General features: G+C 39.6%; 1 protein-coding gene across 1 annotated transcript in view; it reads left to right on the top strand.

The window, feature by feature from the left end:
• The first annotated feature begins 10545 nt into the window (after window positions 1-10545).
• DHX15 (DEAH-box helicase 15) overlaps window positions 10546-25784 on the top strand; it is a 52968-nt gene continuing 37729 nt past the window's right edge. The window contains exons 1-3 of the mRNA XM_054581996.1: window positions 10546-10758; window positions 16958-17393; window positions 22486-22679. Of these exons, the coding sequence (XP_054437971.1) occupies window positions 10688-10758; window positions 16958-17393; window positions 22486-22679 (701 nt within the window). The 5' untranslated portion in view covers window positions 10546-10687. The remainder of the gene's footprint in view (window positions 10759-16957; window positions 17394-22485; window positions 22680-25784) is intronic.

The raw sequence follows: 25784 nt of genomic DNA, 5'->3' as shown, positions 1-25784 counted from the left end.
ATTTGAATGTCTAATAAGCATCTCAAACTTAGCATGACCAAGGTAGAGTTCTTGATTCATTTGCTCCAAACCACCCACCACAGTCCTCCCATCTTAATAAACATCCACCCAATGGATCAGACATTCTATATTCTTCTCCTTTCTCTCTACTATCCTGAACTTCTGCTGGACAATCCATTAGCATGTTCTATTGGCTCTGCCTCTGAAATATAACTCAAAACCAACTACATCTTACCTGGTTTATTGCCACCATCCTAGATTTAGTCACCATGATTTCTCACCTGGGCTACATCAATAGCTTACATACCAGTCTCCCTGCTTCCACTTTTGCCTTTTTTCCCCCCCATAATTGAGTCTCCAACAGCAATTGAAGTGATCTATTAAAAAGTAAAACACAAAATATTGCTCCCATGTTTAAAATCTCCCAATAGATTTTTATCAAGATTAGTATAAATCCAAACTCCTTAGAATGATCTATGGGCCCTACACAATCTGGCCCCTGTCTAGCTCAATGACCTTGACTTAGCTCACTCCCTGTTGTCCACTACCTCTCTTCATACTAGCCTTTCTTTTACTTATTTATTTTTCATGCTCATACTCACTTCCTTCCTCACATATGTTTTTTTCCTCTGCCTAACCTGTTCTTTCTCAGTTTTTGAAAGGCTGATCTCCTCTTATCTTGGCCCAACTACCATCTTCTAAGAGAAGCCTTTCCTAACCAGCTTATCAGGGTAGCCCCTCCCTCCTTCAGCACCTCTTGTCACTCTTTATCATACTGTCCTCTATTGGTGTCTCCATGGCACTCACCAACATTTGAAATTATCTTACTTGTTTCATACTTACTGTTTGTTACCCTCCACTAGAATATAAGTGCCATAAGGTCAGGAACCTTTTCTATTTTGTTCACCATGGCAGTCTTAGCATCTAGAATAGTTCTTGATATATAGTTGGAGCTAAAGAAATGTTTGTTAAATGAATGCATGCATGAGTGTGGATATTAAATGTCCAAACTCTCTGAAAATTTATTGAGAATTTCTTTGGAGGTTGTTGATATTAAAAATAAAGAAACCAACCCTCATTCCTAAATTGAGTTTCCTGGGGAGCAGACTCTGATGTTGAGGTTAACCAACAGGAAGTTGATTAGGGAGTGCTCCAGGGCTCAGCGCCAGTGGAAGGGAAGGGAAGAAAAGAGAATTGGGCAGAGAGAAATGGCTGGGTGCGACAGTCCCCCAAAAGGCCTATGTCAACCCCAGGAGCCCTTCCAATCTGGCCCAGATTGTGAAGGACGAAACAGAACCTGTGCTCCCATGATGATCAGTCACCAGACACAGGCTGCCCCAGAGTGGAGTTGCGTCATTGGGATCATCTGCCAACGTCATCACTGCACGTCGGTACTTTGGCTAACACTCAGCGTCTCCCTCCTCTACTAGCCATCTGTCTCACCCTCACACTCAGCGAGCCCCTCCGGTGCTCCTCATCACTGACCTTGTAGAATAACCCAGGCCCTCAACTTTTAAGGGTCTGAGTCCCTGGACACGATGCTATTCTCAGGATAGAGTTGTAACTCGCGTGTATCTACTGTCAAAATTGCACAAGAGAGTATTAAGAGATGTTCAAATGGATCATCTTTGTGGAAAATATATATATTTTGGCCCCATTTATGACCACAGTTTTACCTCCTCCTTGTGACCTGGGTTAATTACTTCTGCCAGGATAGGGATTCCTTTTCTTACGCTCATCACTTAGCATGAGGAGTTTAAAGAGCCCAATCGGCAGCTATGGTGGAAGTATTTATTCCCTTTTAAGAAGCCAGCCGACTCTTAACTATTGAGAACCCAGAGTTTCTGGAATGGGAAGCACAATTTCCCAAAATTGATCATTAGAAGTGAAGAAAGGTGAAAGTATTCCTGCTTCCACCTCTTGATTCCCAGACATATGTATTCTACCTACTGGGAAAACAGCACCATATAAAGGTCATTTGTTTAGAATGTGCACTGTATTATGGAGGATGGCATGTCATCATCATAATGTGTTGTCTCTGAGCTGGTTCTCCTATCAGGCTAGTTCTTCTGCTGTGTGTAATATGAACAGTAGACCTAATGGTCATGTGCCTGTTCCAGCACTTCCTTTAATGTAAAGTCCCTTTGTCTGACACAATTGTATGTGGAATTTCATACCAGAAGATTAAACATTCTATATGCTCTTGGATAACGGTAGTGGCTGAAGCCCTGAAGGCAGAAAAGGCAAATCCATAGAAAACGTGTCCACGGTTGTCATAATGAATGGCTACCTCTTCCAGGGTAGATGGTATCTGATGCAGTTAATTTGTCACCAAATGGTTGCTTCATGCCTCCAAACAGTTGTGTCATGTTGGGCGCTTGGCATTGATTTCTGTTGTTGATTTGTGTTGCCAGCAACTTGGACATTCAGTAATGGCAGTAGCTAGATCATTTATGTCATACTTTTGCATCAACATATAGCCTCCATTCCAGCTTCCAAGTCTACTCCATTCATGTGACTGTCACGCAAGCACCAGAGTGGCTGGTGACAGAGGCTGGGTTGTTTTATCTGAATGATATGTGGTTTTTTAGTGCCTCTTCTATGATGGATGCTCTCTGGTTGTCTTTAATATGTGAAATAAAGATCTTCACACTCTATACCAACTTCTGTAAGTTCACCCACATGGCTTTATCCTAGTCTTCATTGTTCCCCAATCTTCCAAGACCCCTGACCAGATGGCCAAGCTATTCAGCACTGCCCAAGAGTCCCTGTGTCTTCTAAATTCAGGGGACTTCTCTTTCTACACAAAGTGGATGACCAGGTGGAAGAAACTCCCCTTACCACTGTCTTTCAAGACCAGGCCGAGTTGGGCAGCAGGGCAGCCATCATCTATTTCTTGCTCATGCCAACAAACCACGTAGAGCCATTTGTGCATCAAGCTCCAGGATTTTCCTCTTACATCAACTGATTATCAAGGATCTCCCCATGCAGTAAGAGCTGAGTGGTGACATGCTGGGAAATATTTAACGACCGGTTTTCTGGAAAGGAGAAAAATGTCTAATTTGTAGCATTAGCTAATTTTCATGATGTAAATACTTCCACTATGGTCAATTTCAAACTGCTAACATGATGTCAACATCCTGAAGGCTTAGCAATGAGTTCTCATGAGTTGGCTTGAGCACACCACTAGAGCTGAGAGAGAACTGCTGTGTAGCAGTGGTGGATGGATGATTTGAGCTACCTGCCTGCTATCTGCTCTTCAAGCCTGCTTCTGCCCCTGGTCTTACTGACTCTCCATCCTAGGTGCACCTCTTCTATCCGAGTCTACCCCCACGTTATGGTTTGGAGGATGCAACAGAACATAGCTCATGAGGGGTAGTTCTGGTGTCATGGTCACTTGGCGTTCTGTGGTGAGGCGTTGGTCTCTATCAGGGCCTGGTAATACTCCAAGAGCTGTTTTTCTGAAAAGCGGTTAATTCTCTGTTGCAGTTGGTATGGCTTCAAACTCTATGGATCTACACTGTCTCTCTCCTATGGGGGCTTGCATAAAATCCACATGTCATCTTTTTCTACCACTGATATCTCTAATACTGTAAGGTCTGCTGGGCTGTGTACAGGAAGCCAGCTGTTTGCCTTGCAGCCTGGACCTGTTTAGAGTCCTTTCCTGCTATGGACCCCACTGAAAAATGGCCTCCATCTGTGTCACCTGGTGTGAGTTACAGCAGTACTTCTGGCAGATGTTGCTTCCAGAGCCTGATGAGGCCTATGAGACAGGCAGTGTGCTGCCTCGCTCATGATGGGAGCTGCAAGATGCGGTGATTTTCTCTTTATTTTGGATGGGCTGTTCCGGCATACCCAAGTTCACTGGATTCTAAAAAAATGACATCCGAATCTTTTAAGGCTCATCTGTCTCAAGAGAGCAAGGTCTCCAACTTCCTGGCAACTTCTTGTTCATTTGGTCCATTTAGCATGATGTCATCATTTTACTGGACCAGTGTGACATCCTGTGAGATGCCCAGTGGGTCCATGTCCCTTCAGACTATGTCGTGACAGAGGACACCAGAGTTAACACAGCTCTGGGGCAAGGCTGTAAATGGATAGTCTTGCACAGGCCAAAAGAATGTGAATTGTTTCACATTCTTTTTGATAGGGATAGAAAAAGAGTGGATTTGCTGCAGCATTGGCCATGCTCATGTGTGTGAGTTCATACTAATCCGCTCTAGCAGAGAGAACACACCTGACACATCCGTCGCAATTGGGAGCACTACTTGGTTAGGTGTATGGTAGTTCACTGCCATTCTCCAGCATCTGTCTGGATTTTGTAGAGGCCAGACTGGTCAATTAAATGGAGGTATGATGGGGACTACCACAATCCATCCTTTAGGTTGTAAGGGAGGCAACCAATTTTACCCTTTTTCCTCCACTTTTATAATGGCGTAACTACATATGACATAAAATTTACCATTTTAGTCATTTTAGGCACACAGTTCAGTGCAGTAAATCCCTTTATTTTGCTGTGCGACCACCACCACCATCCATCCCAGAGCTCGCAGCATCTCATTTCACTCAGCACCATGTCTTCCAGTTTCGCCCATGCCGTACATATCCTTATTAAGTTTAAATAATATTCCATTGCATGTATATATCACATTTTCTTCATCTATTCATCTGTCAATGGACATTTTAAGTTGTTTCCACCTCGCGGCTATTGTGTATAATGCTGTTATGACCATGGGTATACAAATGTCTGTTCAAGTTCCTGTTTCAATTCTTTTGGCTGTATACTCAAAAGTGGAATTGCTGAATCATATAGTAATTCTATATTTAATTTTTTGAGGCCTCATCATACTGCTTTTCATTGTGGCAATGCCATTTTATATTCCCAACAGCAAAGCACTGGTGTTCCAATTGCCCCGCATCCTTGCCAACACTTACAGTCTGTTTTTTATAACAGTTATCCCAATGAGTGGAAAAGTGGGTTCTCCCTGTGGTTTTACTTTGCGTTTCCCTAATGATTTGTGATATTGACTATCTTTTCATGTGTGTATTGACCATCTGTGTATCTTCTTTGAAGAAATGTCTATTCAAATCCTTTACCCATTTTTGTAAGTGAGTTGTTTGTGTTTTTTGCTTGTTTGTTTGTTTCCCGAGGTTGATTTTGCAACTGTTCTCTATTCATTGTATTTATTCTTTATTCCTTCTTTCACTTTTTTCCTGCCTTCCCTAGTTTTAATTGAGCATTTTATATGATTCCAGCCTATCTTGTCTCTTAGCAGATCGATTATACTTTAAAAAAATTAGCGATTGTCTTGCATATTAACTTATCTAAGTTCATCTTTAAATAACACTATGCATACAGGTTGCTTAGAATATCCCAATTCCTGTCTCTCATTTATCGCTTAAGACATTGCTGTCTTTCACTTCCCTTACCCATTGGCTATAATCACCCAATATATTGTTCTATTCTTACTTTATCAATAAAATGTTATCTGTTAATCAATTAAGAATAAGAAAACTAAAAGATTTTATTTTACCTTCATTTATTCCTTCTCCAATGTTCTTCCTTTCTACTCATAGATCTGAGTTTCTGGTTGATATCACTTCCTTTTTTCCTAAGGATCTTTTCATATTTTTGCAAGGCATTCTGCATTTCTATTAAATGTTTTAAAATTTTAACATTTGCTTTCTTTTTAAGTTTCTATATCTCTACTTATATTACCCATCTGCTCTTGTACCTTATCTACTTTGTCCACCGGAACCCTTACCATGTTAATCATAGTTATTTCAAATGTTCTGTTTGATTCCAATTCCAACTTGACTGGAACTTGGATTGGAATCAGGAATCTGACCCCTAATTCCAAAGTCTGCATCGTATCTGAGTCTGGTTCTATCACTTGCTTGGTCCTTCAGACAATGTTTTCTCTTGTCTTTTAGACTGCCTTGTAATTTTTTGTTGGAAGTCTGCAGAATGTATTGGGTAATAGAAACTGAAGTCAACGTTTAAGCTTTATGTTAATGAGGTTTTATTTTAATCTGGCTAGCAAGTAGACTGTGTTTAATGTTTGCCGTAACTGAAGGTGCTGGAGCTTTTAAATTCCTCTAGTGCCCCATTTACTCTCTTCTGTTCAAGCTGGGTTTTCCTAAGAATTCTTCCTCATAGTCTGTGTCTTACAGCTCTTTCAGCTGTAATCCACTGTTATTATACGTGAACCCTAATGGTGCAGAGCCCGGTTGGTGGGGAGGGAAAGTGCTATGATGTTGCAGGCTCCTTGCTCCTAGGAACATGTTAATCAATGTATTCCAGGTCCAAAAACTGGTTGTAGAACCAAAACTAAAATGGAGTCACTTATGTCGGGGACAAAATGGAGTTGGCCCATGCAGGTGTATTACAGAAAAATAAAGCTCAACCTTACCTAAGTTGCAGGAATTTATAGCTCTTCTCAAAAATCAGCAAAGGACTCCAGCCAATTTCTAAATGTCAAGTCTATTCACGCTGTCTCTGGACTTTCTTGTTCCTTGACTCAGCTGCCCTCATCCAAATAAGGAAGATGATCACTAGGCAACCAATCAACTAAAGCCTAATAACTTCTGTATTTTCCCCATAAAACCCTTTACTAGTCTTTGAGCAACTCAGAACTCATCTCTCCAGTAGCCACGAGTGCCCCAGCTTGTAGGTCAAAATCCTTGCATTGAATACATCCTTCTGCTTTGTTTTACCCAGTGTGCAGTATTTGGTTTTTGTTATGGTTCAAGTCCAGAAACTGGACAAGTTTTCATTGGGTCAATTGCTCTCAACCTTTTGTTAATTCATTCTTGATTTATTTTGGTCCTTCAGATTGAGGACTTGCTTTGGTGGCTGCCCATTCATTTTGCCCTAGAGGCCATGTTCCATTTATCATCTCTATTACCTCTATGGGTCCGGCCTCCTTGACACTTTGTAGCATCCACCTTACTTCTGAGGTTTAAATGCCATGTGACCTCTATGTTACAGAATCCTATCACCTCTACTGCTCTTAAGCAGCCCAGCTCTGAAATGACTTCTTCTATCTTTAACCCTGGACTACGGGGAGAGCCACTGCTGAATTTCTGAGTGATGCTGACACCTCCCTCACCAGAAAATTTCTTATTGACTTGCTAAGTGGTACATCTTCTGAACTTTCCTGTGGAATATATTTATCTGCTGTGTTTTCCACCTTTAAATAAGTATTTCCACTCTAGCACATTCATTTCCTTAAGCTATTTAATCCCCTTTTACCACTGAAACTCTGGCATCCCTACCCTAACTTAGTTACTGTGGGCCATTGTTTTTGGCACACTTTTAGATGACATCTTAAGTGTGTTCACACCATTGCCTGGGGTTCTTGTGTATGTTAAATCCTGTATCCTTCAATACAACTCCCAAATTGATCAATTCTCCCTTATTTAACTTTGTGTTCCACCTCCCTCCTCCCTTCTTTATCCAGAACCTTCAGAGTTTACTCCCATTTATACTTTCCTGGCTCCTGCTGGTACCTCTCAGCAAGGTCCTTCTCCTCCTCCTCCCCCTTCCCCCTTTTCCCCCTCCTTCCCTCCCCCTCTCCCTCCTTCTTTTTAATTTACTTATTTAGAGAGAGGGGAAGAGAGGGGAATAAAAGGGAGAGAGAAACATCAATGTGAGAGAGAAATGTCGACCAGTGAGACAAGAAATGCCTCTTGTACATGCCCCCATGGGGAGCAAACACACAACCCAGGCACGTTCCCTGACCAGGAATTGAACCAGTGAACTTTCACTTTGCAGGACTGTCTGATGATGCCCAACCAACTGAGCCACACCAGTCGGGGCTGTCCTACAATTTCTCTGTGGTTGTTTTCCAATGTTATCAGCCCTAGGAAGTCGTTGGAATAACCTGTATTGTGACTTAAGCCTAATTATTGCCTGGTGGTCGGCAGAGGAAGTTGGGGTGTATCCTGAGAAAACTGCATTTTATCCTGCAGAGAGGAGGCCTTGGATTATCTCTCTAGGAAGGAGAACTAGCCTGTAATAGGGAGGAGTGGCACATTTTGGCAGGCTCACCAGGTGGAAGGGGATTTAGGGTTTTTCTAGGTCTATCAACCTACGTGCCCCCATCCCATGTGTCAGAGGCCCACTCTTTCCCAACCAGGGCCCTAACCTTGACATACCACGCCTACCTAAGTGGAGAATTTAATCTTCTTTGGAAGTTTCCACTTGGCCTTCTGCTAACTGTTATATTTAAGTCTTGGGCATGGCCATCAGTTCTCTCTGTCATCCCCGGGTAGGAGAAGAGAGCCTGTTTATATGCTCCCCTGGCAGTCTTTTGGCTTTCATACTTAGCTTTGAATAGTAGATTAATCACTCTCAGACTTATATTATCTCTCTTTAAAGTGTCAAGCCCACTTAGCAAGATCCAACCAAATTCCAATGTTCTTATAGTTATTATTTCCTCCCTAGTTGGACAACGTTGCATGCTCTTTCCCAGTACACCGTGGGTGAAAGTTTAACGATTGCCCCGCTTTCTTGTTGCAGCTATGTTTCTACCTGCCACCAGTGAGTCATTGCCAGCCAGGAATGGGTGGCCAACTCCAAAATTCAAACACAGTGTCTGCTTTCTTGGACCATTTCTGGCACCAAGTCTTCTAAGGTTGGGTTGCATGAACAATAAACTCTGAAGCAAAGATTAGTGCACAGGAAGTTTATTAAGGAAGTCTTAGGGTCAACACCAGGAAGAAAGGCATGAAAGAAGGATCAGACAGAAGGAAAAACTGGTCTGTGATGCTGTAGAGGGGCTGGTGGATGGCTCTTTTCAATTCTAGGGACCATTCTAGGTGAAAATCTGGGGTGGATCCCCTAGACCCAGAACTCTGACCCTCGTCAGAGGGAGTGTGAACATTCTGAAAGGTTCTGGCCCTTTGTTCCCCTTGTAGATTCCAGAAAGGCCACTATACTTTGGTAAATATAGCCTCTCTTCAATCATTTAGGTTACAACACGACTGATTACAGTTTTCTACGGATACACACTGGGCCCCAGGAAAAAGTCTCATCACCTTGATTTCAGTTCCTTTTCTACTAAGTCTTTTTACCACTTGTGAGAGGCTGATGTCTCCAAGGTTAGAGCACTTCTGCAGGTAGAATTCTAACCTTTTCCCTCATTTCTCGAAAACTTTCGAGTACTTTGTAGTTGTCCTCAAACTGGGAACCTGAAGACCTGGTACTGGATTAGTTAGAGTGAAATCTGGATTTTAATTCTGACTTTGACACTAACTACCCGTATGAACTTGGACATGTCCTAGGGCTCAGCTTTACTCATTTTAAAATGATGTAAAAAGAGAAAATCAGCTAGAAACCCTTTTCTAGGTTTACAATTCAATGATGAAATGTATCATGACCTCTGATAAAAGTCAATATACTGTTAATATACATTTAGGGTAGAAAGTTATGCTGTATTTTAGAAGTGAAGATACTCACTTTTCTTTGTGCTGACTTGGAATGTGGATTTGGTACAAAGATTTTAAAAAACCCTCTTTATCAGCTGCAATATTAAGGTTATATTTAACCTTGGCAATTGCAGTTCTTAGGATTGGATAAGAACCTGAGTATGGTCTTTCCCAGGCATCTGTATCTTCATTTTCCATTCTACATACATCACCCAGCTCGAGTTGGCCAACAGATCTTTTTGATATGCATTTTTTTGTTTGTTTGTTTGTTTGTTTCTTCTGGAGATGAATGCAACTGAGCCAGAAGATAGAGTCTGGGGGAGAGGTCCACGAAAGTCCTAAGTCATCTTACACCCAAAGTTTGCCCTGGCTTTAGGGACAGCCTTAACAGCTGTGTGACTTCTTAACCTCTCTCTGCCTTAGAGTCCACGTCTTTAAAGGAGCACCTATCTTGCAGGGTTACTGTAAGAATGAGTAGAGAGCTAGGGTTAACACCGTGTAAGTGTATTAAAAAAGCACACCACGGGGAGGAGGTGAGGTTATTATGTCCTTACTGCCAATTTTTGCATAGGCAGTAAGGACAATTTTTGCAGTTCTCTATTGCATATTAATTAAAAAACATTAATAGGTTGCATGCATGTTGTCAAGATTGGGTTAAAAAAAGAGAGATAAATGGGTTACAGCAAGTTTTGATATTTTTCTCATCTCAGTTTTTTCACTGTGATTGAGTCCTGTCCGTGACTTCAAGTTCTAGAACTGAAGTTGTAAAAAAGTTGGGTTCCAATCCTGGCTCTGCCCCTTCTCAGCTGGATGATCTTGCCTGGTTTCTCAAACTCTGCGTCTGAGACTCTCCTCATGCCACAGTAAAACAGATGGTGAGCATTTCCTATCTAGGACTGATCATTTTCCTCTTTCCATTTCCTAAATTAGAACGGCGTGAAGGCCATAGGGGAACACCCAGGTTAGCAGCCATTCAGGTGCCCTAAAGCTCCGGCGGGAAGGAAGTAGGGCGGGTCTGGCATTCCCGCCTCCAATGCGTGCGCGCTCACCACTCACGCACGCACACACGCATATCACGCTACGGAAGCGCGCGCGCAGGCCCAGCCCTCGTCGCCGCCGCCATTTTAGCTCCTGGTTCTGGCCGCACGGTGTAGGCTGTTGTAGCGGGAGGGGTGGGGGTCCTCCAGAGTTAAGTAGCTGCCGTCGACTCCAGCGATAAGGCCGTTTTCCTTCCTTTATAATCGCTCTCTCGAAGATGTCCAAGCGGCACCGGTTGGACCTGGGGGAGGATTACCCCTCCAGCAAGAAGCGTGCGGGGACCGATGGGTAAGCCAGGCCGGGGCGCGAGGCAGCGGCTCGGGCTTTGTTGGAGTTCCGGCAGGGAGCAGGCCAGGGCTGGCCTGGCGGAGCGGGGCTCGTAGCCCGACCCTTTGTTTTCTTTTGGGCTCGGTTCACTAGCGGCGGGTCGGGGAGAGCGGCGCCACTCCCGGCGTGCGGCCGGGTAAGGGCGCAGGGAGCGGCCTCCGCCCGGCCCAGTCGGGATGGTGGAGAGGCCTGTCGTGGCCACGAGGACGCCTCCTCCCCGACCGAGCTGAGGAAGAGTCACTTCGGGAGGAGCGGGCAGGAGGAAACCGCGGACCTCGTGGCCACCCGGGTTCCCGGGTGAGGCCTAGGGCTGGGGGAGGGGATGAGGGAGGGTGCGGCGGGTGTGTTGCCTTCCGCAGGCTGCAGGTACTTCTCAGGCAGAGGGGTGGAGGATAGGGCCTTGGGGGCGGTTGGGTGCCCAGTCGGGAGAAAGGAAGAGGGCGGAAAGTGAGAGAAGCGCGTGGATTCTTGCTGGCAGGTTATGGGGGTGGCGGGAATGGAGAGAGGCGTGCAGACGAGGAGTTCTCAGGGGAAGGGAGAGTAGAGCGCCTGCTGGGAGAAAGGAAAACGTGGAGTATACCTGATGGGCAGAAAGGCTGGTGGTTTGGAGCCTCGGCGTTCATACTTTGGCGGGAGAGCGCATGTCTCCGTCCATTCAAACACTTCAAAGTGGATACTAAGCAAACTTCCGCCCTTTGCCCACGCTCCCGCCATCTCGTTTATTTTCTGCTTTGGCTAAAATAGTGGTTGTTGGGCATTCCTGGGCTAGGAGTTAGAAGGCATTATTATTATTTTTTGCAGTAAGTTCTTGATTTCTACCCCTCCTGCCTTCATAAATAGCTTTTGAAACAAGAAGACCTTTTTAAAAAACAGTTTTTAGTATTTATAGCAAAATATCGCCCGTGAGGAGATTGAGAGTGGAAATACATAGAGACTGGTGGTGTTTCTGATTCCTTTCTCTTAGCGTTTCTTTAAAGGTACAGATGAATATAACATCAAAATCATTTCTTGTCCAGTGTGAGTTTTCACCCTGAAGTAGATATTTATTTGGGTAATTCAGGCAAAACACGAAAGTCTGAATATCCAAATACTTGGCATAATTTTATCATTTTTATTGTGTGTGCTCACGGTCACAAGCACTGTGTCAGGTCATCTCTGTAACTTTGGTGAATTTTTGTTCACCCAAAGCCCCTCATTGATTTCCAGGTATCTGTGTGTGATTTCCTAGTATCCTAGGGTACTTATCCTAGTATAAGCTAGGGTAGGTTAGGGTGTACTTTTATTGAATGTAGGAAACAGAAGTATGTGAAATTTTAATCTTGTAAACTTTTTAGTTTACCGTGTTAGACTTTAGTTTTCTCTCTTTTTAGGCTACAACCCCCCCACCAGAACTTGAGAGTATTACAGGTACTTGTCACAGGGACAGACTGTTTAGAGCTGGAAGTGACTTTAAAAGAGTGTAGACAACTCCACTTAAGGGATGAGAAAGGGAGACCCAGAGTTGTTGGGTGGCATGTGCAACCTTACTCAGCTCACAGCTGGATTTAGAACCGTGATCTTTACATTTTCACTCTTAGTCTCTTGCTTTGTCTATTTCAGCACACATACTGTGATTGTAGTTAGGAGTCATTACATCCTATTTTAATGCCATTTATGATGGGTTGGTAAAGTAGGGAACACTTAGTTCTCTGGTCCTGTGAAGTAAAAATAAATTACCTGGCTAAGATGCAATTGACGCCTCTTACAGGAGTTCAGATTGGAACAGAATACCCTGGGAGGGAATGAATCATTCATATTTGTGTGTGTGTGTGTGTGTGTGTGTGTGCGCGCGCGCGTGCAACATTTAAATGTTTTTGTTGGGATTAGTGGTCCTGTGACATGTATATGGGTTGCTCCCTAACAGAGACTATCTGTTGTTATAAAGATATTATAATAATATCTTTATTAAAAATGTGGGTTTTCGAGGTCTGTGGTAGTGGTCTTATAATTCTTTTGGTTACAGATGGCATCTACCTGTAATAAAGCCCAAGTTCTGATCTATTTGGAGGTATATTTATATTGTCATTTCTAAGTCACCTGAATATCATTTTTCATAAAACTAGTTTTCTTCAGCAGTGTGCTTACCACATTTATTGGTGCTTGGGGTTTTCTTTTCTCTGCGTATTTTATAATTTAAAAAGCCACTTTTGTTGACTGTCATGCAATTGTGCAAATAACTACTTTAAGCCTAGGTGGTTTTATCTGAGAGGGTAGGCTTGTCAGTTTTGTGAATTTCACTGACACACGTGCCTGTATCATTTCCCTAGTACAGAGTTGGAGGTTTCACTCACATTCAAGCTCTTAAACTATACACAGGGTGGGGGGAAAGTAGGTTTACAGTTGTGAGTATGCAAAGCACACAATCTGTTCTTGTTTATTAATGTATTTGCCATATGAACAACTGTAAATCTACTTTGCCAACCCTGTATAACCTATTTACTCCTAGTATATTTTTATTTTGGAGTCAGGTAGAAAAGTTAAAGGTTTCTGTTACAGAATGACCTAATTTCTTTTTCCATCATCCCACAAATTTTTATATCTATAATTACTACCAAAGACAGCCTACTTTTGAAATATGGGAAAAACTTTTTGAAAATAAGAACAATTTTTCACTTTGATGATAGTTTCCAGTATTGCGTCCTGATGAGAGCTTTTCCTGAAGTTGTGGAGATGTGAAACAAATATACTAATAGTAAAATATCTGTAGAGTACATACCGTGCTCTTGAAACTATTCTAGGTGCTTCATATGTATAAGCACATCTTCATTAGTCCTCTGATGTCGGTGAGGTTAAGTAATTTGCCCTGGGGAACACAAGAATGTCCATATGTGAAGATTTAAACAAAAATGTAAAACATTCCATGAAAATTTTATCCTGGTCTTTAATCGTTTGATGAAATTTCTATTTAGATCTCAGAATATTTGTTCACAAACATGAACTATAATATTTAATATCATTGGGATGTTTCAGTATTTTTTTATTTCTATTCACTCAGAAATATGTCAAACTATAGAATAGGTATACATTATCCTTTTTATTGGCTGCATAGTATTTCATTTGTGAAGGGGTGTCATAACTTTTTTTTAACCAATTTCCTGTTCAGTGGGTGCTGTGGTAGTTTCCGGGACTTCATTATTCTGGAAGTGAAAAGTATAATGAACATCTTGTGTGTACATACTAGCACACTTATATCCTTAAGAGAAGTTCCTGGAAGGGAGATTGCCAGATAAAAACAATGCTTGGGTAAATATTCTAATTTTGATGAGTTTATATCTTCATGAGCAGTATTTTAGTTCTTGTGTGGAATTTTAACATTATATTGTAAATTTTTAAAAAAACCTTGAATGATAAGCAGTACTTAATTTAATTCTTGAAATACCCCACATTTTATAGGTAAGGAAAGAAACAACTGTGACCCTCTAGTTTAACTTAAGTGCTGAGCTGGGATTGAGCCTGGAGAGTACAAAACCACAGTTCAGGCAGCTGTCACAACATTGTCTCTCCCTGCCATTATTGTGTTAAGTGATTATAAAGCACTGGTATCTTCAGTAACAAAACTCCTTTATAATAAAAGTGCCTATTTTTTAAAAAATTGCATGTGCACAAGCCTACACCTATTCATGAATCTGTTGCTTTGCACCCTCCTTAACTTACCTTTAGTTTTTATTTTCCCTTCCCAGTTGATGGTAGAGGGTTTGAATTATAAGCAACATTTTGAGGTGATTTAATTTGCCTTTTGCATCCTTCCTCTTGCTTTCTTATTTTAATGTAAGAGATTATTAATACTTTGCAGATTAGTGAATTGAGCTTAATTCTCAGGGGAAAAAAATTTCTATTCCCTGGAAGATTGCAAAAGGCACCTGGAACAGTTGTTTGCTCAAAAGGATAAGTTTTGGGAAGGTAGAATTACAAAGTTGTCTGAAAGATGGCAGGAGGTAGTAGAACAGAATGGTGAATACATTGTTCAATAAAGAAGTTACTGGTGAAAATGAAAACTGTCTTAGTTTTACTTAAAAACAGAACAGACTTTTTGGCTAACCCAATAAATACCTTGCCGGATATGCAACTCAGTGCTTTTTTTACTTTTATATCAGTTACCCCTATTTCATGGTCACCAGATAATTGTGTCTTGAGAATGCATTCTGTACTTCATTGGCCCTTGAAAAACATCTTTGTTAGTATAGGTATTACTGTAACAAAGCAAGATGATAATATGATTTACTTTGTCCATCACTCCATCGCCCATATTTTATAACTTGGAAAGGTTAAGTCCCTATGTTAAGTGCTAGAAATGTAGGAGTTCTTCGTCGTCTTGTGTGCCAGCCCCTGCCCCTGCAGTGGAGTGCTGGAAACGTGCATTCTTTTTATTTAGATCAGATGGTCTTTTAAAAGTTCTTTTTTGTGCTGTGATCTTTAAAACCATCCAGTCTTGGAACCATTTGTGGCTACAGTGCTTCTCGCTTTGCTGGGCCCATTTCTATCTACCCCATTATAAACTGTTCCTCATTCACATTTGGGGCAGTTGAATTACTTATTTAATTAATGAGCACCTTAGACCAGGGGCAGAATTAGAGGAGAAAGGATGACTGATGGCATGTTTCAAAGATAGGCTGGGGAGCTCAAGTTTTGAATTGTGAGATTTCATTTTGTGTGTTTATTAGGTTATCCTTTGTGTTCTTTTTTCCTTTGATTTCCTTTCTTTTTATGCCAATGGGATGAGAGACTTTGAACCTACCTTACATGTCCTGTGGTTTTGTAGAGGGTGATCACTGGGATACATGTATGAGAGTACACATAAAAGTGATTATATATGTGAAAAGTGTGTATATAGTAAGGCTTTTCTCTTTAAATTCTTTGGAATAACATTTTGGGAAGGACAAGATCAAATGTAATAGGTTAGCTTATTTCTCTAATTGAGGAATTACAGAAATAAGCTAACCTTCTTCATGTTGGATTTAGCATTTTAGCTGTATTTTTACCAAGGGGAGTTACTGTTGCCCAGCTGGTGTGCTGTTACAGGGCATGAATAGTCTTTCCCACTCTGCTACTCATGATTGAGGTGTTGGGAAATTTGTACGTCTTGTGTGTGCTGAATAAGGAGCAGTGACATGTCTAATAACTTGTGTCATAGCTCCGTGTTGTCTATTTCAAGTCTAGGTCCGAAAATCTTTTGGAAAGTTTGTCTGCTTTAGGACTTGGCCTGAAGTAAACTGGATTGGTAGAATGAATAAGCCTAAAATATTTTAAAATTATTACTGTGCTAGCGATCATCTGTAGTAACTGGTAGATATACTAGAATTGACTACTTAAAATTGGCCTAAGTTTAATATAGTGCACATCTGCGTAATTTTTAACAACTTAATAGTGTTCAGTGACATGCTTTAATGGGTGACCAAAGTGTACATAGGTTTACAAAGTATTTCCAATGTTTTACTATTGCTATTAAGGATACCATGCAAGAGTAAATGAAACAAAAGAATAAAAAATGTTTTTAGTTTTTCTTATACAGCGGTATATGCCTATTGAAAAATATTGGGGAAGAGTTGGAAAGTAGAACTTAGGAAAATTCACCTGTAATCCTTTAACTTTTATTTACATTATTATAATGTGAGGTGGAATTGTCTTTGTCCAAAAGCAGTGTTTTTTGATAAATTTATAGTGTAACATTTAGTGTAAAAAAGTACCTTTTTATATAACTTGAAGACATCTGCGACAAAGTCTGTATGCCATCCTTTTTTTTTTTTGGCCTGTTTGGTCCTACCTTTTCTCCTCCCCTCCCCTCAGTATTTAACTTCTAAGTAGGAAGAGATTTTACTTGGAGAAGACTGAGTTCTTGTGTTATCTGATAGCTAAAGGTTGTGTAAGTCCCTTAACAGAATTTGAGGCATCATCAAGAAGGGGAAGGATGTTCATGGGTGAGGCATTGAGAATCTTTAATTATAAGTTCTTATCATTACTTCTGGTACTTATATAATTGACATTGAGCTTTATGTCAGTTTATTCATTTGGTTGTTGGGCATTTACTTTCTTTGTGACTTAAACACCACTGTGAACAGTTTCCATGAAGTTCAGAATCTGAATTCTAAATTTATTTTAATATAACTTTTTATTTATTTTTTAGGAAGGATCGAGATCGTGACCGGGATCGAGAAGATCGGTCTAAAGATCGGGACCGAGAACGAGATAGAGGAGATAGAGAGCGGGAGAGGGAGAAAGAAAAGGAGAAGGAATTGCGAGCTTCTACTAATGCCATGCTTATCAGTGCTGGATTACCACCTTTAAAAGCTTCCCATTCAGCTCACTCAACCCACTCAGCACATTCAACACATTCAACACATTCAGCGCATTCAACACACACCGGACATGCAGGACACACATCACTTCCACAGTGCATTAATCCATTTACCAACTTACCCCATACTCCTCGATACTATGATATTCTAAAGAAACGGCTTCAGCTCCCTGTTTGGGAATACAAGGATAGGTTTACAGATATTCTGGTTAGACATCAGTCCTTTGTGCTGGTTGGTGAGACTGGGTCTGGCAAAACAACACAGGTGAGTTACTGTATGACATGTTAGGTATCTTATTAATGTTTAAGTATATTCAGTGTTGTTTGTTTGACCCTGGTGGTCATTCTCATTGTCTGCTTCCTGGTAGGACATCTTAAAGAATAGCTGCTTCGGTGTTTAGCACATTTCAGAGTGGAAATACAGTAGGGAATACCGATTTCTCTGAGTCTGTAGGGGAAAAGAGTGGTGTTTTTTCTGGTTTTGTCACATTAAGGATGGCAGAGTGATGTTCTCCCTCCCATTTTGACTTTGAGGGTAGTGCAGAACTGGGGGTCTGAGGTTTGTTTTCTAGTGCTTGGGTGGAGAGATCTGAATCACTGGAGTTGTTTTCATTTTTGTCATTCTTGTTTCTTTGTTTTTATTTGTTTTAAACCATGTGATTATCTTTTAAAAATGGAAGAGCTAAATATAGTCTCTGCTCATGACTTCCATCCATCTAGGTACCCCCTACACACACACAACTAAACACTAATATCTTGTTAGTAATATATCCAGGATAGTTTTCTTTTATTTTTTAAAATTATATGTTATTGATTATGCTCTTACAGCTGTCCTGATTTTTTTCCCCATTCTTCGCCTCCACCCAGTACCCCTCTCAAGGATAGTTTTCAAACATGGATGAGCCATTATTTGCTGGGTCCATGGTATAGACATCTAGGCTGCTCCTAATCATGGTTTTGCATTCCCAGAAGTGGGAATTGCTGGGTCAGAGGATTGTTTGTAGGTACGTAGATACGTAGAGCCAAATAGCTTTCAATAGGTAACATACCAGTTTACCTTTCCATGAGCATTGCCTGATAGTACGTTTGGGAAATCATTACTGTGTACTACTGAACTTAAATTTTTACAAATCTGATAGTGAAGAATAGTATTTTAGTGTGACTTTAATTTACATTTTCTTGCTGTGACTGAGGTTAACCATTTTTAACACGCTTGAGCCTGACCCATCAGTTAAAAATTTCTTGGCGATTACACAATAGCAGTCCCTGGCCATTGTAGGAAATTTAGAAAGTTTGGGAAAGTGTTGAGTTGAATTTAATGATTACTTAGGCAGAAATAATTATTAATGTGTTGTGTTTTCTACTGTCCTGTTTTCCATGATAATGTACCTATGATACACGTTTATATTTGAAAGTCTGAGCCTTAGTATGATTTTTCTTTTTAAGTGTTGATGTTAGAACTGAAACTTTTTTATCACCTGATAGAAGTTTAAAGAGGGAACATGTGATCCTGACCCATGTGACTAGGTTGGATGTAGTAGTCCCACAAAACAAAGAAGGTTGCTAGTTCAGTTCCCGCTCAGGGCACATGCCTGGATTGCGGGCTCAGTCCAGGTTCAGGCATGTATGAGAAGCATGCCATCTCATATCAGCGTTTCTTTTTCTCTTCCTCTCTGTCTCTCTAAAAATAAATTTAAAAATTTTTTTAAAAAATTGAATGCATGAAATGATATAACTCTAAAACTTAGTGTTTTGTAATAATTATTTCAACTAGTTTATCTCATTTACATAGTATTAACAACTCCCATTTAATTGGTAAAGGTAGGCACTATGTACTTGTTATGTATTTAAGTTTTTCAGCATTTCTACAGGGAAGTTGTTAGTCACCATCTTATAGATGAGCAAAATGAGGCTTAGATTTATGAGAGTCTTGGGTTTTGTGAATTTTCCTGGGTTGCATAGTAGACTCCTTAGGTGGATTCAGTATTTAGCTTTTCCCCTTTGTCTCACAGCCAAAATTATATTTATTTCATAACTGTTACTCTGTGGTCTTACGGTTAACTTTATTTCAGAGATGAGTTTATGTAGTAGCAGTGTAGAGGAAGGTCCAGTCAACTAAAAAACAAGAGGTTTATGATTATTTGGGTTTAAGTTTTTTGTTTGGATATTTAAGATACTTGGATACTTAGGACTGCAGAGCATTTGGGGGATTCAGAGGGATACTAAACAGTTAAATAGTAAATTTCATCCACGTGCATTTTAGCATACTTTTAGTGAACTTAGATTCAAAACCATTAAGAGTAATAAGCCAATTTTGGGTTATCTTTTTGTGCCTATGAGAAAAATGAAATTCTCGCCCTAACTAGCGTGACTCAGTGGGTTGAGTGTCTTCCCTTGGACCCAAAGGTCACAGGTTCATTTCCTGGTGGGGGCACTTTCCAGGTTGCAGGCCAGGTTACCAGTTGGGGGTGAGCTAGAGGTAACCGAAGGATGTTTTTCTCACATATTGATGTCTCTCTTCCTCTTTCTTTTCCCTCCCCTCTCTCCAAATATAAATAAAATCTTTTAAAGTACTTTGTAATCTATACATTAAGAAAGAGAGAAAGAAAGAAAAGAAAAGAAATTCTCTAAACAGTATCAAATAATGACTAACTTTTGACTGAGACTCAGTAAAGACATATGCCCATGTGGTATCCATATACAAGAAACTAAAGCTAAGACAGCCAAGGGGCAGTATGAGCAAGGGCTCGGGTTTAGAGAAGGGAAAGCGTGGAATGCCCTGGACAGAGTGTAGCCTATATATGAAGGGTGAAGCGGTTAGGTAGGACCGGTGAGACTGGAACGGTGGGTTGGGCTTTCATATATCTTAATGTAGATGGGGAAGCCCTCAGAGGGGTGTTTTTGTTTTGTTTTTTAACTCAAAGGCCACTGTGAAGACTTTTTTTTTAATCCTCACCTGAGGATGTGTTTATTGATTTTTAGAGAGAAAAATATTGATGTGAGAGATAAACATGAATTGGTTGCCCCCCCCCCCGCCCCCCGACAGGGAACTGAGCCAACAACCTTTCAGTGTACAGGGTGACACTCAACCAACTGGGGCGCCTGGACAGAGCCATCAGAGCTTTTTAATTGGAGGGGAATATCAAGGATTTTTACAAAAGTCCTGTTTGTCGAGAATGTTTACGACAGACCATGTAGGAGGTCACAAAATGAAGAGCAGTAGAATAAAGGGTAGATCGGGATTAAGGTGCTAACTTTTACTAAGTAGGGGGCTTGGGAGGGATTGATAAATATTTGCAGGAAGCTGAGAAATAGTTCTGGTTTTGAACTTCTTGAATTTGGGATACCATTCTTCAAGTAGAAATGACCACTAGGTCAGGGATGGGAAGTAGAGTTAGGACTGACATTCGATATAAGTATTAGAAGAATAAGACCATACAGGGTAATGTATAAAACAATAAGACTTAGAGATGGGGTTGAGGATCAGTTTTTAGGAAAATAGCCACAAATGGATGAAGGGAGTAGCTGAAAGAAAGGAATAGCTTAGGAAGATTTGATACCTGGTGTGACTAGCCAGTAGCCTGCATATTTCAGGACCTACTTCCTTTCTCAGTGCTATTCTTAGAAATATGAATAGATGGATTGACTAAGCAGTTCTCCAAATATTGCCTGGGAACCCTTGAAAGTCCTTGAAACTGGTTCAAAGTTCCCAGAATTTTATTCGTACACTTACAAACAAAACAAAAATACAGCAACACATTAAAAATAGAAGCAGATAAAAGAATTCATCTGTCTTCTGTTAAGCCAGATGTTAGAGATAAGCAAAAATATTAAACAGTGTACTCTTGCAAAATTATTTTAGGTTTGGAATATGTAGATATTTTTAATAGAAAATGTTCATGGTAACGTAGGATGAATTTTTGTTAGGAATTAATATTTTGAAAAATAGTTCAGTTTTAGTTTCCTACTACAGTAAATCTATTAGTTGTTTGGCATCCTAAGTTATTTTAAAAGTACAAAGTTTCTGACATCAAAAGGTCAAAACTGCCAAATTAGCCAAAACTTTATATTTTTTTTAAAGTGGGGGAGTAAGCTATCCATTTCACTGGACTGAATTTAAAAATCTGTGAGCTTCCTGCTTTGAGAATTATGAATTAAATTTAAATAGCTTTTATTGACCAGCGAATGTTTATTTTTTGAATTTCATTTTGTTTGGTCTTATAAATTACACTTTGCACTTGTGAGAAGCTTGGTGAAATAAAGATATATAAAGCCTTGCAAGAAAACCGCTTAAACTTTGGCTTGTGGGTTTACATACCCAGAGAGCCGCTTCTCTTGTAGCTGAGTATTTTTATTCATTTAAAATCCTTTAAAGATACGCATTGTTGTGTTCCTAGAGAAGAAGCGTTCTTTCCTTCTTTCAGGTATTTGTCAGTGACAGTACATGCCCAAATTACAGAAGTAACCGAACTAAAACGTAGCAGTAGTACAGCAATCAGTATTCTTTAGGTATCTGTACAAATTCTGTAGGGAAAAAAAACTCCCCAAATGCATGTTTTGTTTTGTTTTTTAATGTCTTTGTATCAGTGGATTTCCACTTAATGAAGTAAGCACGTAGGTTTTTTTCCCCCATGGTTCTCCCCCCTGCCAAGGTGGTGAGGAACCATGAAATTAAAGGATCTGTTAGCTTTTATTGATAACAAAACAGGGAGGAAATGCCCTGTTGTCATGGCAGTCCAACCAACCTGTGCATGTTGGTTTTCTCTTCCTTTCCCCTTGGCTGCCCTCCTTTATTCAAAAGAAGTGCTGCTCCTCTAGGGCCTGTTGAGTCTGACAGGACAATTACTAAATTGACTTTCAGTATGGTACCTAAGGTGTTGCCATTGTGCATACCTCTCCCTAGATTTTGCTGGCTTATAAACCGAATTTGAATTGAATTGAAAGATAACAGCTTTATAATTACAAGTGGATATGACTTATATTTTCACCTGCATTTTGTAACTCAAATTATATAGGGACTTGTTATAGTTCCTTAGACTATTTTTGGAAACTAACCTTTGTTGTTCAGAATTTTTTGTAAGCTGGAGTTTTTCCCAGTGCATACAGTGTAGAGCATATTCAGCAAAGCCTCAGTGGACTTCGCCCACTCAGGAGCACAGTTATGTCACGCCAGTGTTATATATGACCCTTCCTCGGTTTAGAGCACTCCTTCTCCTACGAGTTGGAGTCATACATAATTTGTGGTGTGCCTAATTGAATTTTTGTTCACTTATTAAAACACGATAAAATACTTTATGTTAAATATATCTAATATGCAGGCAGAGTAGAATTAATTTAAATGTGAAATTATTTGATAGATTCCACAGTGGTGTGTCGAGTACATGCGGTCATTACCAGGACCCAAGAGAGGAGTGGCCTGTACTCAGCCCAGGAGAGTGGCTGCAATGAGTGTGGCTCAGAGAGTTGCTGATGAAATGGATGTGATGTTGGGCCAGGAAGTTGGTTACTCCATTCGATTCGAAGACTGCAGTAGTGCAAAAACCATTCTTAAGTAAGTACTATCTTTAAAAATGGACACTTTCTCTTTTAGTTTTGTGCCACAAGACAGGGACCTTTGCTGCTGGAGTCTCAAAGTCATTCAAATTTATATTAGTCCAGAGTAGACCTTCTTACACTTACTAAATAACATTTTATTGTGAATTGTTTCTTGGTTGTAATATATAGATACACAGTAAACATTGAAGTTCAAAGGTCAGATTTTAGTTACGTGGTGCTGAATCTTAAGTGAAATGTTAAATCATTTAAATATGGTATAGAAGTAAACTGACATCTTAGTAAAGGACAGTTACTATTAGAAAGAATGATGTATGGGGTGTGTTGTGATTTATTTGGGGGAGAGGCCTTTTAATGTTAATTATACAGTTATTACCACACATGTGTTATGCGCTAAAGGGAGGACTCTTTTGTTCTGTAATATATTCTTGGAGTCTCCTCAGAGGGCTCATTCCTCTCCATTGTAGCGTGGTATACATGATTGGCTACCGTGTTAAGCTTTCTAACATTTTATTTAGGTTTAAAATTTTTTTACCTTTATCTTACACTTGTATTCTTCATGAGTAGTGATGTATGTTGCCTGATGGTGTGCTTCTTTTGAAAAGCTTTTCCTTTTGTTGCTTTTGTTTATTCTGTATAGATGTGACATTAAATCATTTTCTAAAAATGATTTCTTTGTCACCATGCAGTTCTCCCTTAGAGGTTGTTTCTAAAAGACAATTTTCGAACACAATGTCATATGGGCAGTAACATGTTTTTGATGGCAGATACATATATATATACACACACACACACACACACAGTGTGTGGGGAAACTATACATTTTGTAGAAAATTTTTAATGTATGCAGAAGTAGAATAGTGTATTGAACTTCCATGTATATCGTGCATCTTTAACCATGGCCAGTCTTGTTTTGTCCATATCCCAACCGTTTCCCTGTCTCATAATTTGAAGCAAATATTAGACATAATACTCTTCATCTGTAAATATTTCAGTGTATATCTCAGATAATGTTTTAAAGTATAAATGATATCACAGCTTAAATTTTTTCTTCATCAAAATACCTACCCAGTTATTCAAGTTTTATGTCAATATTTTCTAGTTTCTTTGATAAATATTTCATTTTATTAGAACTTCAGGGTAATGAATTTAGTATCATTTTAAATAGGAGTTGAACTTGTTTGCTTAAGGCATGTTTGCCTAAGGCATGTTTTGGCTTAAATGGTGCTCTGTGGATACTTTTTTTAGTTTAGTGATAATCACATTGTTGGCCTATAATTACAGTGTAATTGACAAAAGAATTACATAAAGTCAGCTTGTGGTTTTATAATTACTTTAAAATGCAATGATATCAAGGACTTGAGGATAACAAAGGGCAGATTTTACTCATGTTTAGAAGTAATATTCTGACATTTGATTCACTATACATTGAACTTTTCTTGGTAAGCCATAGTTGATCAGGGAGAACAGAATTTGGAAAATTGGGCAATGAGAAAGGTAAATGCAGTATAGGGGCTGTGTGTGTATAGTAGGAAGTGATAGGCTTTCAAGAAAATGTATGCTTGTGAAAGATTTTGGTTCAGTAATCAGGGAGTAACAGGTAACAGATTTGATAGCTCAAAATGAAGATTTTTTTTGGCATTGTGGATTTTTTTTTTTTTTTTTTTTTTAATGGAATGGTTTCCAGAGGCTATACCTAAATTTAAACTTAGCCAGACAGGGTAAGGGTATTGGGATTTCTTTTTCGAATCTTCTGGAGAGTTAGAAGCTAACATAGTATTGTCTTTAAGAGATGTTAAATCCTATCTAATAGTACAGGGCAAGTGGTAGTTTTGATTAATGGGAGTGCTCCGTTAAAGAGTGTTGTGTGAATGCCTACATATACAGGATCTGGCAGAATTAACACCTGCTTGAGTGTGATTGGTGGGGTAATAATATGGGTGTAACAACTTAGAGTTTTAATTTGAACATTTCACCTAAAATATCATCTGGTATGCTTGAGTGTGATATTGTTGTGTTACAGAATTACATGCTCATGATTTTGTAATAAAAACAGGTGTTATTTTTGTTGGACCTTGTATTTTGTATCATCTCATATCAACTCATATCTTGAGAACACAGATGTTAAAAAGAATTAAAGCGTTAACTAAATGAGGATCAGCTACATAATTAATTGGGTGGGAAGAGTGAATACATCAGACAACTATCAATAACTCCCCATTAACTATTTCCTATATAGATTTTAAATGTTTATGTGTCTGTTGTGTAGCCAGAAATATTTCATTTTTCCCCATAGAACGGTGGTAAAGACGACTAACTTCTGAAGTTTCTGCCTGAGGCACTCAGAATTTAACTGTTGTATTTTTAGTCATTGTTGATGATACGTACTATTGAAATAAGTTTGAGAGTACTTTAGCCAAATCTTTAAGTTTATTTTTAAGTCATCTCTAGACAGATAAAGTGTCCAAAGATAGTTTCTTCAATTATTTTTGGACACTGTACATAAATTTTAGGTTCTGGGTCTAATATCGTGTCATTTTCAGAGGATTGGCTTTAGCATAAATTAGTGCACACACTGTTAGACTAGCCTTAAGTAGCTAGCCAGTCCCTGTAGACAAGTTAGTTTGCAGAACCACCACTGCTAATGTCTTTTGCGTTTCATAAGGTACTTGCCTGCTCTCATCTCCCTGAAGTGTTCTTTTGCCATCTTGGAAGTGATGGGGGGGAACAAAAAAACCCAAGGAGGTAGCTGAAGAAGAGCAAGGCCTATTAGTGAAAAAGATAGCTTCCAAATTTGTGACTAGTCAGAGAAAAATATTTTAATGTATTTTAATGTACTTATATTAAAGGGAGAGGTTGATATACTTTTTTTTGCAGTGGATTGTAAGAGGCACTTTGTAGTTGGAATTAAAGTCATCCTTTTTTTCTTCAGGGAATGAAATCATTTGATAGTCTTGAATCTTAATATTTGAAGTTGTTAATTTGATAGCTAATTTCACTGTTATTTTAAGTGATGGTTCCTTTTTGTCCGTTCCACCCATCCCCTCCAGAATTACTGATCTGTTTTGATCTTGAGGGAATCTAGTAATTTACACTACTAATG

The sequence above is a fragment of the Pteronotus mesoamericanus genome, unplaced genomic scaffold (assembly GCF_021234165.1).
Source record: "Pteronotus mesoamericanus isolate MK-2021 breed Mesoamerican mustached bat unplaced genomic scaffold, CSHL_Meso_final contig_68, whole genome shotgun sequence".
Classification (NCBI taxonomy): Eukaryota; Metazoa; Chordata; class Mammalia; order Chiroptera; family Mormoopidae; genus Pteronotus; species Pteronotus mesoamericanus.
Note: the sequence above shows the minus strand (reverse complement) of the source record. Positions and strands in the feature narration are given on the sequence as shown.